Source organism: Sceloporus undulatus, chromosome 3 (genome assembly GCF_019175285.1).
Source record: "Sceloporus undulatus isolate JIND9_A2432 ecotype Alabama chromosome 3, SceUnd_v1.1, whole genome shotgun sequence".
In the NCBI taxonomy this organism is placed as follows: Eukaryota; Metazoa; Chordata; class Lepidosauria; order Squamata; family Phrynosomatidae; genus Sceloporus; species Sceloporus undulatus.
The window spans coordinates 58,682,751-58,700,600 of NC_056524.1; the positions used below are offsets into that span (position 1 = coordinate 58,682,751).

Sequence of the window (17,850 nt, forward strand, 5' to 3'; positions counted from 1 at the left end):
AAGACATCATACTGCTAGCAGAAATCACCAAAGGAGATTATTTTTAAAGCTCTTATCCCCAATGGGATAAAGGTGCATTTAATTATTCTTGATGGGATAAAGATACATTTAATTTTCAAAATGGGTGTTATTGCATTCACCTGTGCTGGGGTGAATGCAGCCCATATACAGTCCAGATTCCAGCCAGATTTCCATCAAGAAGACTGTGGCCCTATACAGACAGGCCAAAATAAAGCTGCTTCAAGTCACTTTGGAGGTATGGTGTTTCAATGATGCATGTGTCCTAAGAGTCTGGAAGCCACACCAAAGCTGCACTCCAGTCCTCAGGACTGGGACGTGGCTTTGGTGCAGCTTCTGAACTCTTAGGACACATGCATCATTGAAACACCATACCTCTAAAGTGACTTGAAGCAGCTTTATTTTGGCCTGTCTGTATCAGGCCAATGAAATTGAAATAGTAAAAGATTTCCTATATCTTGGATCAATCATAAATCAGAATGGCAATGGAAGTCAAGAAATCAAAAGAAGACTATGACTGGGAAGGTCAGCTATGAAGGAAATGGACACGATTGTAAAAAGCAAATACATAGCAATTTTTATTATAAATGTTTAAAAAATTATTTTAACTGTGAGCCACCTCGAGTCCCTTCCTGGGAGAAAGGCAACATAGAAATTAAATAAATAAACAAACACTGATCACTAAAGTAAGGTTTGTTCAACCATAGTACTTCCCATCACCATGTACAGAGATAAGAGTTGGACAGAAGGCTAACAGGAAGAAAATCAACTCATTTGAGATGTGATGCAAGAGAGGAGAGCAAATGATACTGTGGATAGCCAAGAAGACAAACAAATAGATCTTTGAACAGAGAAAGCCTGAGCTCTCCATAGAAACCAGGATGACCAAATGGAGGCTGTCATACTGTGTCACATCATGAGAAGGCAGGAATCATTAGAAAAGACAATTATGCTTGGAAAGGTAGAGGATAGGACCAAAAGAGATAGAGCACACCAGAGGGATAAAAGAATATATCATGGAACTTGATTTATCTCAGTTCTTGGAGGAGAAAGGCAACCCTTAGCCTTACAATGGCACAGAGAGATACCAAACCATGGATAAATTGACCTATATGACTCCCGGGGGGGGGGGGGATTAGAAGGATACAGAGGGTGTGGTTGCTTGGAGGGCCAATGCAGTCTCTAACCCCGGATTATTGCCATAGCTGATCTAAATACAACCTAACTTATTCATGTTCCTAAAGAGACCTGTAAAAAAATTAACATGTGATCCAATGTAGTGTATACCCTGGAGAAGAGAAGGTTAAGATGTGATATGATAGCCCTGTTTAAATATTTGAAGGGATGTCATATTGAGGAGGGAGCAAGTTTGTTTTCTGCTGCTCCAGAGAAGAGGACTCGGAACAATGGATGCAAGCTACAGGAAAAGAGATTCCACCTCAACATTAGGAGGAACTTCCTTACAGTAAGGGCTGTTCGACAGTGGAACACATTCCCTCGGAGGGTAGTGGAGTCTCCTTCTCTGGAGGTCTTTAAACAGAGGCTGGATGGCCAGCTGTCAGGTATGCTTTGATTGTGATTTCCTGCATGGCAGGGGGTTGGACTGGATGGCCCTTGTGGTCTCTTCCAACTCTATGACTCTATGAGTGTGTGACATTTGCTGAGCAGGCCAGGTCCCACAACCATGGAAACCCACTGCTCTTTGCAGAATCTTACAACTGGGCAGTCTGGACCGAAATAGATTTGCAGAGGGAATGGCTTGAAGCCACCCCTTCTGAAGGCAGATTGCAGCCATGGCAGCTGCACACCATGGCCCCAATATGCCTTGAAGCCACCTGAAAATGGAGCAACAAAGAGCCACTCCTTTTTTGGGTGTCAAAAAGCTGGCTTTGCACCCATGCTGTGGCCAGAAGTTAGCTTTATGATGCTCCGGCAGTGTATGGTGTGTAAATGCCATGCTGCCACAGCATCATGAAGCCACTCCAGTGAAAACAGTCAGGTGGCTTCTGGATAGAGAACAGCCGGTGGACTCCCCCGACGAGCTGCATTGCCGCTAGGAGGTTGTGCCGACCAAGGAGACCCTGCCGGGCCTGGTACACCCCAGCATGATTTCCTGGGGGCGTCAGTAAGCCCAGCATGCTTTACTGGGGCCAAAAAATCATCTGATTGGCTGGCTGAGGGGCCGGGGAGGAACTTCCTGGTTTGGCTGCTCTAGGAGGCTCGGAGGACCTCTCTATGGTCCTGGTTTTCGGACCTCCAGAGAGCCAATTGGTCGGCTGCCCTGGAGGGGAGCAGTGTGCTCCCGGCCCCTCCCTCTTTGCAGTGGCCTATATAAGGCCTTGTTGCCTGGTGTTCGGGACCATTTTTGCTCGACTCCCCACCCTCCCTCCCTCCCTCCCTAGGGTTGGTGTGTTTTTTGTCACAACTGAGGGGTGACAGCATAGGCCATGATCTGCTGAGAGTGGTTTCCAGGGCTAGGAACACTGGAGAGGGAGTCCTTTGGATCCGGGTATATTGAGGGCATACGTTATGGCCATTGTGGGGGCCATTACGTTATTACGTTACCCGGTGACTAGGGGCTTAAGGGATAAGAGGCAATCAGAACTTCACATAGCTGTGAGATTGCGTTCCCTAGCCCATAGGTCATCCTGAAATTGCGGTCATCAATCAACCGGGGTGTTGTTCGATTTTACAGATCATGATCTCATGCTTTGGGCCAACCCTACACTGTTTTAATGTTGAGTTAATAAAGTTGTGGCCATTCCTCCAACTATGGTGTTGTGTTTATTGTGGCGGCGCCCCTCCTAGGCAACTTGGGAGGATGTGGCATGTAAACACTGGGCTGCCAAGCTGCCTACAAGGCGGCTTAACTTGCCTGTTTGTTCCAGCCCTTAGTTAACTTTCATCTTTTTTCCCCTATGCAACAGTAAGAATCCAGTGCCTTCAGTGAATGCCCTATAATGCATACAATTAATTCTCAAACTTGGAAATTAAAGGAATTCATGCAAAGGCATAAGAATAAAAATGTACTTTCATAGCAGCAGCTTTAAAGTCACCCAGTTCCATGCTGTCATTAACTTGGAGAGCATATGCTTTACCATTTAAATTATAGTCCAAGGGTGAATGCTTGGGCTTCTGTTTTGTTAATTTTTATGTGTAATTATTCTTTTTTCAAAGCAGCAGTACATCAACTTAGCATCAGACATGACAAATAATTAAAGCAACATGAACAGCTGGCTTCAAATTTACCACAGAGCTCAAGTGGAAGGGTAAATTTTATCTCCTTACCTTGTTCAGTTGTCTTGCTTAAGTACCACAAAGGTATTAATAATCCAATGCAAACACACATCAACACTGTAAACAGAACTGCAAATAAAGTTTCATAGTAATTAAGAGGAATGTATTTCTTCTTTGATGATTTTTTCAGATTCATTTCAAGCTGGTAAATGGTAACTAATGAAGAATTGCTCCTAGATGCATAGAAGAATGGCAAGAACAATGGTCAACTTGGACATATATTTATATACTGGAGAGAACTGGAAAACAATTACGACTTTAATCTTTATTATGCTTAGTCATTTCAGCCCTACTTTTGGTGTCATCTGGTGCAATGATGTGTCTGAAAGTATATATTCCATAGTAGAAAAATGTAACTCCGTTTTAAAAAGATAATATTTTTCAAGATAACATATTGATAGGAAACACCCATGGTTGTAAATGTTAATTGTGAACTTTGCATCATGATTATTATTCCATTAACTGTCACTAATGAAACTGAAATGATATTGCATATGGCTAGGCAGAGGTTCTGAGGTTTTAGTTTCCTGGAAATACCAGAAATTGTGTGTCAATTTATCTGTACATTGACAGGAGATCAAATCAAAGTTTTAAATTATTGCAAAATAGGTCCAATTGTCCTATTTACATGTCAGAACCAGACCATGAGTGTGTGTAGAAATAATGCACCACTTGAGAGTCAGAAACCTTTTATAAACTAAACAAGATGCAAAAAAACACAAAACAAACAAACAAAAATACATCAAACCCTCCAGCAGTTTTTTGGATGTAGGTACTTCATAAAAACAGAAATTCATATAATTTATTAATATAGACAAGATGTTAATTATGGAGAGAAATGCATGGCTAGGTTCTTTTTTGCTATTTTGATAGAAAACAAACTGATTTATAGCTACTACCTGATTGTGAATCCTTCAGGTATGAATTGCATCCCTTATTGCTTTTTTGAAAAGCTGGAGATACAGTGAGAAAGTTCAATGCTTCTGGAAATTCCCTGTGAATTTTAAAAATGCTAATTCCCCCAGGATGCTTAATTATGAGGGAAGCCCCAATGCATTGAAATGGCTGTTAGCTTGAGAAGGGATATGAGAATGGTAAGCGGCAGGGCTAATATGCTTATCCTCACTTATCCTCTTCCTTCTATATGGAAGAATGCCAGACTAGGAGGAGTTTTGACAAGTATTCCCATCAGTGACAACTTCCATGCCATTGGGCAGTCACTCTTTTCTGGACTTTAGTTCAAACTGTAAAGGTGTTCTCTCCCAAATAGTTTAAGCACCATGGATAGCACCTATAGAATTCGTAGTAGAGCCCAAAGCAGGTTCACAACCTCACTGACACAAAGCTACCAATTATCACTGGTTCACTATCAAATCAGTCCTCTTCTCTTCAGAAAGTATGGAGCATGTATGCAATCTCCTAGGGCAGACAGAAGAAGCAGTGCCACTTAAGACACAGAATCTACCAATTCGCACTAGTGATTCCACTGGTGGAATTTCCTTCCACAGGACTCTAAGATGGCTCCCTTTCTGCTCACCTTTCACCAGCAAGTAAATATCTTTTTATTTAAACAGACATTTTAAATTTGATGTTTGAAAGTTTCTGTTTTGTTTGAAATGCACATTTCAAAATGCATTTTGGTACTTTTTTGGCTGAAAAGTGCATAAAGAGATTGTAAAATATGAAAGTTGGTGGCTAATTAAATTTAGAGTGCTATCTGCACCTTATTGTGAGAGCTATCAAATAGGCTAGTCCCTATATGAATTATCAAAAATAAAATTCTTGTCATATCGCTAGTTAGACATATCACTGCAGATCAGAAATGGACACTTACAGACTTTCAGAAATTTTTGGATTGTAACCTATCATACCAGGTCAACATAATAATTATTTGGATGTTAGGAGCTGCAATTCAACAATCTCTGGAAAATTAGAACTTGCAAACATTCAAATCCTGTACACAAGGTTTTGGAGAGATCCATTCAATAAAGATGAAATCTACTTCAGTAAGATAGGAGAGCTCTCTTTAATGTAAGATTAAGGACTACAAAGACTGAAGAAAAATTGTTGTGTGCCTATGGAAGCTTCTTTACTGAACACAGAATATTGAGATATTATTCTATAATATAACTAACTGAGAATTTGATCTGAGGATCCCAGGAGACCAGGATTCAAATGTTTTCTCATGCATGGAATCCCACTGGGTGACCTTGAGCAATTCCCATCCTTACAGCCTTAGATAAAGGCTATGGCAAAACTCCTCTGAAGAAATCTTATATATATTAAAAAAAAATACTATGATATGTTTGGCACAAGTGGGAGTCAAGTCGAAATTACATAACAACAATAGAGATTTTGGTCATGGAAGGATGGCATGACCAAATTTATTTCCACTTGAGTGCTTAGATAGTTTTATTTAAAGAATGCCATGAAAGGAAATCTATGGACATATATTCACAAGTAATCATGGAAAATGATGTGGCTGGTCCTGGTTATTAGGATGTCAGAATTTCAAAGAGACTACAATGTTCACTTCTTGTATGGGCGAGAAATAAGTTGTACTTGTACTTATTCTGTAGAGTAAGGCTGAGGAATCTTTAACTCTCCATATAATGCTGATTTTTCATTTCCCATCATGTCTAGACTTCTGTAATGTGCTCTACCCTTGTGCTTGGTCCGGAAACTGCAACTAGTACAGAATATGGCAGCCAGAGTAATTTCTGGAACATCCAGGAGGGACCATATTACCGTGGTTCTAAAGTCCCTCCACTGGCTGCCCATTAGCTTCCGGACCCAGTACAAGGTGTTGGTTATCACCTTTAAAGCCCTAAATGGCTTGGGTCCAAGCTATCTCCGGGACCGCCTTCTCCCCTACAATCCTCCTGGCGCACTCCACTCCTCTGGGAGAGGCCTAATTCAGCCACAAAAATCTTTCGACTACCTCCCAGAGGGCATTTTCCATCGTCGCCCCCAGACTGTGGAATGGCCTGCTGGATGAGATCCATCTACTTACATCCTTAGACAGCTTTAATAAGGCTGTTAAGATGGATCTCTTCCGGCAGGCCTTCCCAGAATAGAGAACCTGGCCTTAGAAAAACGTCTGGGAAAGATACTGCGGCTCCCACTGGTTGCTTTTTGGTATGATGTTGTTGACCTTCTGGTCAGTTTTTAACTTGTATGTTTGTTTGTTTGTTTGTTGCTGTTTTTGTTCTGTTTTTTAAATATTGCATTGAATTTAATACTTTTTTAAGGAGGGGAGGGTACCAGGGATTTTATATGTTTTGTATTTTTAACTTTGTTAGCCGCTCCGATTGTTCTCAGAGGGGCGGGATACAAATAAATTTTATTATTATTATTATTATTATTATTATTATTATTATTATTAAACCTAGCTAGCTCGAACAGTGGTGAGGCATGTTCATCAAAGGCTGTCCCATCCATACCATACAGAAGTAACAAATAAAAGAAAACCGTTGCATACTATAATCCTATAATTAATTATACAAATTCAGTGCATAGCAATTTTTTGCCAAAATAATAAAAAAGAAAGATGGTAACTGCATAGGTTTTAGCCTTTTCTGAAATGTCTGAGCTTCTGCAATCAAAAGCCCAAGTTAGAAATCATGGGGAACTTTTCCAAATGTGTAAATTAGCCTTTCAAGGAGGTTGAGAAATTGTCTGCTTCTCTTAAGCTTCCTTTAAAAGAACAGTACAAAGAAGCAACACTCTGTATGCAAGGGATTATTCATTCTATAGAATTATACAAAGTTTGTTATTTTGGTAAGAGAGGGCCTGAACAGATAGGCCGAAATAAAGCTGGTTCAGGTCACTTTGGAGGTATGCTGTTTAAATGACACACACATCTTAAGAGGCCAGAAGCTGCACCAAAGCTGCACTCCAGTCCTTAGGATTGGAGCATGGTTTTGGCGCAGTTTCCGGCCTCTTAGGACATATGCAGCATTTAAACAGTATATCTCCAAAGTGATCCAAAGCAGCTTTATTTTGGCCTGTCTGTTCAGGACCAGAGATTCAGAAGAGTTCATTTTAGTCACATTTTCAGAACCACTATATTGAAGATGGGGAAAGTGTGGCATTCCAGATGTTGTTAGATGTTATTTCCCATTCCCTCCCAAATATGGCTGGTGATAAAAGATGTGGGAAACTGGAGTCTGAAAAGATCTGGTTTGTCACAGATTCCCTAACTCTGCACTATCCTATGAGTTGGATCCAGATGGAGTCATCTGATAGGAATCCCAGTTCAAAGACTTTCACTGAGGTCAATAGCCATGCTACTTTGTTGTTATTGTTGTTGTTGTTGTTAACTGTCTTCAAGTTGACTTTGACTCATGGTGACCCCATAAAGGAGACATCTTGAAGACTCTTGTTTTCAACTGCTTTGCTTAGGTCCTGCAGGCTTAGGGTCAAGGTCTTCTTAATTGATTCTATCCAGGTGGTATGAGGTCTTCCTCGCTTTCTATTGCCTTACACCATTTCTATCATTATTGTACTTTTTAGTGAGTCATGCCGTCTCATGATGTGGCTAAAGTACAACAGCATCATCTTGGGAAAGTTCAGGCTTGATCTGTTCTAGGACCCATTTACCTTGATTTAAATGTGTCTGTTCAGAATCCAATCATATGTCCACTAATATTAGTGGCCCCATTAAATCTTCTGCAGAATGTGCATTGGATTTGTATAAAATAAAACGCTGCTTGGAAAAAACATGTGTTGGATTGTACCCAAAAGACAGTTGCCTGAATCTCACTGTAGTCTCAACTACAACAGATTCAGTAAATCAGTTGGGCAGTAAGTTAAAATATAGACAAATCCCACTGAGTCAGTGGGTCTATTATAATTGAAACTAACAATAGAATTCTGGCTAATTTCTTTTATTCAATGAACTTTTCACTAAAATTCTTAAAATGTGGACAATCATTGAAAGCTATAATTTTCCAAGCATGGTGACAAATTTTGATGTTATTATGTGACAATGAATGAAATGAACATGTAGAGTATCCCTAGCTCCAGAAACTCCAGTTGAACAGACTATAGACAGCACCCTGTTGGTTGCATAGCAACTACACAGACCCATATGTTTTTGGAGGGGTCACTGTCGATGTTGAAATTCTCTTTCTCCCTTGGCAACAACCAAGCCAGTCTTGGACGGGGTCACACTTCCCCTAAAGGACAAAGTACGCAGTTTGGGGGTATTTCTGGATCCATCTATACAGTTATCATCTCAAGTAGATGCGATGGCCAGAAATGCCTGGTATCAACTTCAGTTGATACTCCAATTGCGTCCCTACCTGAACTGAAAGGAACTTGAAGCAGTGGTTCATGTACTGGTAATCTCTCGTCTTGACTTCTGTAATGTGCTTTACATGGGGCTACCTCTGTACCAAGTTCGGAAGCTTCAATTGGTGCAAAATGCAGCAGCCAGATTGGTCACAGGAACACCTAGGTCAACCCATATAACACCAGTACTAAAATCTCTTCACTGGCTGCCGATTAGCTTCCAGGTGCAGTACAAAGTGTTGGTTATCACTTTTAAAGCCCTATATGGCTTGGGCCCAAGTTACTTGAAGGAAAGCCTCTTCCTACACAATCTGTCCCACACTCTCACAAAACCGGGAAGAATTTATTAGACTATCCAAAGACCAGACTAATATCAACTTCCCACAAAGCATTTACCATCATAGCCCCTAAATGGTGGAATAGCTTACCGGAAGAGATCTGACTTATTATTACCTTAGATGCCTTTAAGAAGGCACTCAAGACGGATCCCTTCCGACAGGCAGATCTTCTGTAGACAACCATAAAGGGACACCCCACTCTGAGCATGTCTGTTAGACTAGATGTTGATATAGTGATTTTTATTGATGTTAATGCAATGCTGTGATTTTATGGACTGTATTTTATATGGAACTTTAATTCTATTTTTATTGATATAATCCAGCCTCAATCTGCAGGGAGAAGTGGGAAATATAAATAAAATTATTATTATTATTATTATTATTATTATTATTATTATTATTATTATTATTATTATGCCATCTCCACCCCATTTACTGTTGAGTCTCTGCAGCCCCGCTAGCAATTCTGTGGCTGGAAGAGGTTTTGGAGTGGATCAGAGAAGCATCTGGCTAGACAGATGCAAAATAATTACACCTCTGAGTCCTCTGGAGGAATCTGGCAGATGTCAGCAGATGGTGGAATCCTATTGACATCTGGCTATGAGGACATAGCTAGACACTTTCTTGATCACAACCAATTTCCACTAGCCATGGTATGGCCATAGGGGGTGTGGGCTGCAGTAGCTCAGCACTAAATCCAGGTGGTTGTGAGGAGCTGCCATAAAATAATGGGTGATGGATTATACAATAGAAATTGTATTGCTATGTCATAGTGATCTCAGGTGCTGAGCCAAGCCTGTTCAAGATTGTTTCTGTGAAATAATCTGGTTGTATCAAGAAAGAAGGAGGCAGTATGCAAAAAGAGAAATGAGTCTATAAATTATAATGAATAACAATTAATCACTTGAATTTTGAATTTGTGTATAGTTTAATTAGGCAGTGTTTAACTCTTGCTGGTCAGTTCTGACAATAAACAATTCTGGACTGGTTCTATAGATTCTTAAATGTTTTTTGAGTTTTAACTACTGAAACCTGGATTTCTGAACTAGGTATCTTGCTGGACTCAACAGTGGTGTTGAATTGTCAGATGTAGCATAGTTCTGCATGCAGAACTGTGGTGTTAGTATACTGTTCCATACAGGAGTACAGCCTTAATGTGCTAGGTCCAAAGTACACTGCAGAAATAATCTAGTTTGAGATTGCTTTAACTGTCCTGGCTCAGTGCTAGGGAATCCTGGGAACTGTAGTTTGTTGTGGCACCACAGAGCTTGCTGTCAGAGAAGGCTAAATGTCTCGCAAAACTAGACTTACTAGAATTCTCTAGCATTGAGCCAGAACAGTTAAAGTGGTCTCAAACTACATTATTTCTGCAGTGTGTTTTGGACCTTAGAGATTAACCTATCACAGTTCCTCTTTGTAGGGAGGTACTATGAACTAAATGGGTCTCTTTTGTAAGGTTAACCATATCACATGTAAGATATGTAACAGGAGGCCTACTAATTTTATTTCAGGGAAGTTTAACCATAGCATTATTCAGCTGATAAGCCTCTGATGAATTCAGGATTCACTGGAACACAGCATTTAACTCACTAGTTTCCTTCTAACTGTAAAGCAGTTCTAAACTGTGATGCTGCAATATGGTTAAAGAGTGATTGTAACGCAAAAAGATTCAGCACCAACTGTCATAAAATCCCCTCTCCCCCATAGAAATGCTCTTTCATCTTAACTGCTTTTTAGTTGAGTGGTTTTGTTTTCACAAACTTGTTGATGTCATAACACTCTGGCTTCAGACCAGTTTTTTTTCCCCTCAAAGCAGTGTTCTACATCTCTGCGTAAGTAATCTCTGAAGATTTGTGTTAGAGTGAAGTTCATGTCTGGTCAGCAACATCTGCAGTTCCTGTGAGATTTACAATCTCATTTAGGTATTTCAATGCTCCCCTTTTAATGATGACTGCAAAAGGCAAAGGAGGTTGCTGACACACAAGGAGGAGAAGTGTTGTGAGGTGGATTTTTTCATTAAAAATATCCCTTTAATGCCAAATCTATAGGAAAAGAAGCCAGTGCCTGACATTTGTTAATCCATCTGTGGGAAAATGATCTGGTTACATGTACAGGATTGCCCTCCATTAGCAAGATGAAGTCAGACTCAGCTTTCCTTTGGCAGGTGTGTTAAATGATTTGGTCCATTTTGCAGTGCTAGCTGCTGTGAAGGGGATGGGGGAGAATAAACCGCATCGACGGATCTGTGATGAAAACCTGGGAAAGGACAATTTGCTTATTTTTTGCTGACACTTAGAGACTAGTCACATATAGAAAGTACTTGGAAACTTTCATATACTGAAGAAATGTAACAGTTTTGAAACACAAGCATATTTGGCATTTGACACAAATCCAGCTTGGCATAACAGCTTGTTAAAATGTCATATTAAAAAAGAGTATTAACAAAGGGCTAATTCTCTAACAATGTGGCTTTTGCACCACACTTTTCAAAATCATTTTTACATATAATAATAATAATAATAATAATAATAATAATAAATTTTTATTTATATACCGCCCTGTGGTGAACCAATCCGGGCGGTTTACAACATTAAAATAACATACAGCATAAGAACAATATATTTCCCTCCCCCCCTTAAAAAGTTATTAAACAACATATCTAATTTAAAACCACAATAACTAGTTAAATAACAATAAATTAAACAAAATATCTTGTTTCCCTGTGTAACTTGTAGACAATCATGTTCATTTCTTAATAATAAAAATATCATTTTCATGCACATGAATTTGCCTTTTGCTTCTTAAAAGTCATGGTTAAAAAATATAGTATTTCTTTAGAATGCCTGGTGGCATTTACTTTATGTACTATGTTGACATATCAGTAACCAATCTATGGGCTGAAACAGACAGTTATAAACGTGTGGCTTAATGCTGTCCCTTTGAGCACCAGATTGGGGCTGCAGCAACTGCATGCCACAACCTCAATCTGGTGTTTTTCCAGCCCAAAAAGAAGTGGTAAAATGCCACACCTTTTAGGATGGAAAGAAGGTGACCTTGCTGCCACCGCCCTGGCTTTTCAGCAGCACAGGCATGTAAATATTGCGCTGCTGAAATGCCATGAAGCTGCTGCACATGTGATCAGCTGTGTAGCTTCCTGGCAGCATGGAGGTGGCATCAGATACCGCCCCCAACCTGGTGCTTACAGTTTTCCCCCTATGCCATGGCATTGCCTAAATGCCTTGCCATGGCAAAACTATGGAGTTTATCGCACAGGGCTTGAGGAACACAACCGGAGCTGAACAGAAGGGAGTGGGAAGAGAACGGAAGGGGGGGGGGGAATGCATGAGAACAAAATATGTATATGTTGTATATGATCCTGTATATTGATATTTTAAACATTTATGAAATTGATGGCCAAAAGGCAATGAAATATCTTGGATTTTATTTTTAAAAAATGAAGAGTATGTTTTCCATAAATACAGGTCACTATAACTGTTAGCATATCCAGTTTAGCCTGCTCAGTAAATGGCCACCACATTCTAGAGTACAGATAATAACTTCCAGAATCACTTTTAATATTACTTTCAACTTAATAATAAAATATATAAAGTATTGAGTGATGATAAGACCTAAGTAAGCAATGTGTTTAAAAGTTAGAAGACATAATGGGCTGTGCAAATAAACATGGAGATGAGCCAAAGTCCTCTCTGCCAAAGGTAAGGACTTTGTGGCATAGGGAGGACAAATGAGGTTTTTATCTCCACTGATAAGGCTAATAGCAGAAGAGACAGGCACAACAGGAAGGTCGAACAGCAGCGATAATAGTTGGGTGCCATGTTTTTTAAAAAACATTTTATATTATCATAATCAATGAGAAGAACAATGAGTTAATAACAACTTTGTGATGGTCAAAGTTCTATTTCTGTAATCAAAAGGCGGTAGTCTGGGGGCAAGCCTATTTTGTGTTATCTTAGCATCAACAGCTGAAACAGCAATAAGTCAGTCTTTACTCTTTTACATACGAAAAACAGAGGCTAATCATGCATTGGGACACTTATCTACAGAAATGTAGCTACAATGTCTTCCAATGTGACCCTCCAAAATCCTACCTTTGAGGTCCCATAACCCCCCTCCGCAAACAGTAATTTCTGAGGCACTGGAGAACAGGATAGTAAGTAATGACATTTCGTCCCTCTGCCTGTAGTGGGGTACATTGAGACAAACAGCTGCACAGATCCTTTGTAGATTTGAGTCTATTTACTCAGATGCATCTATCCATCTATCAATCATGGAACAGGTACAACCCCAACACCACAACTCGAGCCACAATATTTCCCCACTGTCATTCTCAGTGATCATACTTCCTTCAAAGTGAGAGCCTGTTTAGGCATTCACAATAAAGCATGGGAGGAGAGATCATGCTCAACCTGCAACCTTCTGTGACCATCATATTTCTTCATAACAAAGTGCCTGTGTGAATACGACACCTTCCTCTATGCAAGGAAGCTCACCAAATACTCATGAACTTTGATTTTTCAGTGTTTTGGATCACATGGAGATGTGACTCTCCTCTTTCACTGCTGACTTTCTTGTGAAGAGGGTGACGACAGAATGTGTGGGACTTGTACAATCTCTTTCTTCCCACACTCATTATGAATATCTGAAAATGGTTAAAGTTGAATACAGTGGTACCCCGGGTTACGAAATTAATCCGTTCCGCGGAGCCCTTTGTAACCCGAAAGATTTCGCAACCCGAAAAAGCCATAGGCGCTAGCGCTAAAAGCCGCGATTTCGTGCGAAAAAGCGCCGAAAAGCACCAAATTTTTTTTCGTAAGCCGGAAAAAAAAACGTAACCCGGAACAGTTTTTTCCTATGGGATTTTTTCGTATCCCGGGAATTTCGTAAGGCGGTGCTTTCGTATCCCGGGGTACCACTGTAGTTAATGACAAGGTAAATTCTGTTCTTAGAAGTAGAAATAATGCAGCTAAAATTTGTTATTCCTTAGTAACAATGTGGTATCAGACCTTAAAACTTCCTGATACACAGTCTCCGCCAACCAATTCCCCCTTTTTTCCTAAGCTATCCTTCCACAAAATGTTACATGAATGAAAACAGTGGAAGCATCAACCATGACTAAGGCAAATTAAAGTGTATGCAGAAATGTCAACATAGCTGATTCCTGTTTGGGGAGAACATTTTTTATAAAAGGAATTCCACAATAATTATATTAAAATCATCTTGTCACTGATCTTTTCCCACTTACCTTCATACTGTTGGGAATCATAAAGGAGAACTTCACAGAGATGAACAAATAAACTCTGTTTATCACAGGGTTAGAACAGGGTCATTTGTAGGCAACAGTCCATTAGGTATTGGGCTCCCAACATATTTAGGACTTTGTAGTGTACCAATATAGACTTGAAACTGTGTTTTAAAATAAGCAAGCCAGGAACACTGGAATAAAACGATCCATGATTAGATGAACCCTTTCCCATGAGAACTTCTGACTTTTTCAACAGACTTCTGTTTCTCACCTTCATCTATTACTGTACTGAATGCACTGATTTCAGACACTAGTTCAGCATTTCCACAGTTTGCCTGGGAAAGAGAAGAGAAATCAGATGTTCATAATTATACTAATGATTTCATTCAGAAGTTTCATATAGGTTTTTAAAAGCCTGGGAGACAATATAAAACCCTGTTAGAATTTACACCAGAAAAGTTATGGGAGGAGTACAAGAAAGCTTCTCAAAAACATCAGCCAGGTATGTAAGACGAATGAGTGAGCTCTGACTTAAACCCAGAGCTGAAGAACCGAAGAACCAAGGAATTGTGCTTTAAACATAGCTAAAGGAACAAACAAGATGGTTCCGCGCAAAGCATTGATGTGACGAAGGTATTTGGCAACCGAGGCGAGGAAAGTCTGAAAACTTGGAAGCTGAAGCGGGGAGCCATCCAGGTGTGATGAACTATGACCGGGAAGAACCTTACCTCCTGAGTCACCATGATGAGGAACTGACAGGACAATGGAGAGCTTTGAACAGAACGAGTAGCTTTGAACACGGACTGATCTGAACAACCTGTCTGTCCTCCCAAAAGAGGAAGTTGAGTAATGGGCTGCAATATTGCAAGACTTCAGCAGCCAAGAGCCAGAGAGAAGAAAAAGTATAAAGACCCTGGACTTTCATCTCCATTTTGTTGGCATCTACCGCTGCAACGATGTCATCTCCAGCCTTCGAGAACAACTGATCAATGTTCGGCGGAAGGAAAGTGTGTGTGAGTATTGTATGAATGTGTGAATGAAAGAGCTCTTGATAATCAATGTTTGTGTTACTTGTGTGATTCAATAAATGTTACATGCATGGTGTTTAAAACCAAATTTGGTGTCTCAATGTCTTTCTCAGCCTTGCTGTGAATAGGTCCACAGAGGAAGAGGTTCTCATCACACGCTCTCAGGATAAACAGGTTGCCCTTACAATCTTGGGCATAACAGGTAGGGGTAGAAAAAGAGCACCCAACATTCAACCAAGACAGCCTATCCAGAAGTGTGTGTGTGTGTGAGAGAGAGAGAGTATGATTATTAATATTTTAATTGTATGGTTAAAAAGGTGCATTGTATTTGTTAGGAGAGAATAGGATGCTGATTTTTGCAATAGACAGGTGAAATAAAGTGGCTGTTAAAAGAGAGATGAATGATAGCATAAACCCAGGGAAATTATTCACAATTTTTTATTATCAGTTTTGTTCAGTCATACAAGCCTTGGATTATGAAAGGTCATTAGGCACATGAACAGTTTTTATTGTATTCAAAACTTCTTTCATACTTTCACAATCCTTACATGACAGTATCCTAACTAAAAGTATTAGAACTCCTGAATACCCAAAATACCCAAAAGACATCAGATCCTGTCTGATCTTGAAAGCTAAGCAGGGTTTCATCTAAGGTTTGTGGGGTCCCCTCACAGTCTTGCATTGTGTTTGTATGTGCCTTTGTTAGAGAATAAAGCCTAATATAAAATATCCAGATGTGGAGAAAGTGACAAAGGTAATTATGGGTCACTTGCAGCCTGATAACCAAGGAATTGGTTGCAGCTTGTACAGGACATATGATGGATCTGCAAGGTCATCATGTGCCGGAAAGCACTGTGAAATGTTCAAAAACTAATGTTTTAGGTTGATATATTAGAAATAATATAAGAGCAATATTGGACAGTCTAGAATACTACACAGTCAACAATGAAAAGAAAGGAGCATTGATAGCTATTGACAGGGAGAAAGCTTTTGATTGAGTAAGATGGGATTTTCTATTACAAGTTTTAAAGAGAATGGATTTGGGGACAAATTTCATGAGGGTAACAGAGCAGATATATAACCACCAAAAAGCTTATTTAGTTATGAACAAGGAAAGATCTCAGGAATTCTTTATCCATAAAGGTACAAGGCAAGGATGCCCCACGTTCCTGCTTTTATTTGTAATGGTAATAGAAATATTATTAACATCGATTAAACTGAACCCAAATATTAAAGGTATGAAGATAAAACGGCAAGAAACAAAAATAAGAGCCTTTGCAGACGATATAGCGGTAGTTTTGGGAGACCCAATTCAAAATGTTGATGAACTGCTTCAAGAACTAGCGGAATTTGGCAAATATCCAGGTCTGAAAATTAACAAAGGGAAGATGGTAATGATAATTAAAAACATGTCTAAAAAAGAGGAGAGTCTCCTAAAAGAGAAATCAGGCAGCAACATAGAGAGAAAAATTAAGTATATAGGGCTTTGGATTGCTAAAGATAATCTAAAATTGTTTAATAATAATTACATAGCTAGTTGGAAAGGAGTAAAAGAAAACCTAATAAGATGGAACAAATTAAATCTCTCCTTATTGGGGAGAATTGTGGTAATTAAGATGACAACCCTCCCCAAACTACTGTATTTGCTGCTAAATCTCCCAATTAAAATCAAAGAGGGGACATTTAAGGGATGGGAATCTGAACTTAGGAAATTCATATGGAAAGGACAGAAGTCAAGAATTAAATGGTTGGTTCTAAAGGATAAGAAGGAAATAGGAGGATACTCAGTACCAGATTTGAAGCTATATTATTGGGCATGTAGTTTGATTTGGATTCAGAACTGGATTAAATTAGAGGACATAAAGTTACTTCATTTGGAAGTGATACAAATAAGATTTGGCTGGCATGCCTTTTTAGGTTATGATAAATTAAAGTGTAATGGAGACTTTATGAACCACCCAGTCAGAAGATCTTTATTATTTACATGGAGGAAAATTAAAGCAAAATTTTATTTTAAACGACCTATATGGATTTCCGCAAAGGAAACATCCTAGGGAAGATGGGCAGAGGGTAATGAATGGCTTACATATAAAAATACAATTAAGAAGGCGTATTTAGGCAATATGGATTTAAAATCAAGTGAGGAATTAAACAAAGAGGGATAAACATTAGCTGGTTTTATTATTTACAGCTAAGACAAAGATACATGGAGGATAGAAAGACATTAGGTATTAAAAGCAATCCGAATGAGCTAGATAAAATAATTTGGCAGTCAGATAAAAAGAAAAGGTATCAAAACTATATAATTTGTTATTAAGTAGACATATGGAACAAGAGATGGTAAAGGATTAAATGATTAAATGGGCATGGGTAAGATTGAAATTGAAGAATGGCAAAATACATGTAAAAAGATAAACAAATTCACAGTGGTGCAAGACCTAAAAGAGAACCACATGAAAATAATGAATAGATGCTATTATACACTGTGGAAATTTAAAAAGCTCTATAAGTTAGAACAAGGGCTATGTTGGAGGTGTAATAAAGAGAAAGGGATGATTTTTCATGTGTGGTGCCGATATGTAGAGATTCAGAAATTTTGGAGGGAAGTTCA

At 39.2% G+C, this 17,850-nt stretch overlaps 1 protein-coding gene across 1 annotated transcript in view; it reads right to left on the reverse strand.

Moving 5' to 3' along the window:
- The window catches only part of TMPRSS15 (transmembrane serine protease 15), a 93,604-nt gene extending 77,683 nt beyond the window's left edge, over positions 1–15,921 (reverse strand). The window contains exons 1-2 of the mRNA XM_042458379.1: positions 15,838–15,921; positions 14,483–14,546 (exon numbers count right to left, since the gene is read on the reverse strand). Coding sequence (XP_042314313.1) covers positions 14,483–14,546; positions 15,838–15,921 — 148 coding nt within the window. The remainder of the gene's footprint in view (positions 1–14,482; positions 14,547–15,837) is intronic.
- Positions 15,922–17,850: the final 1,929 nt, after the last annotated feature.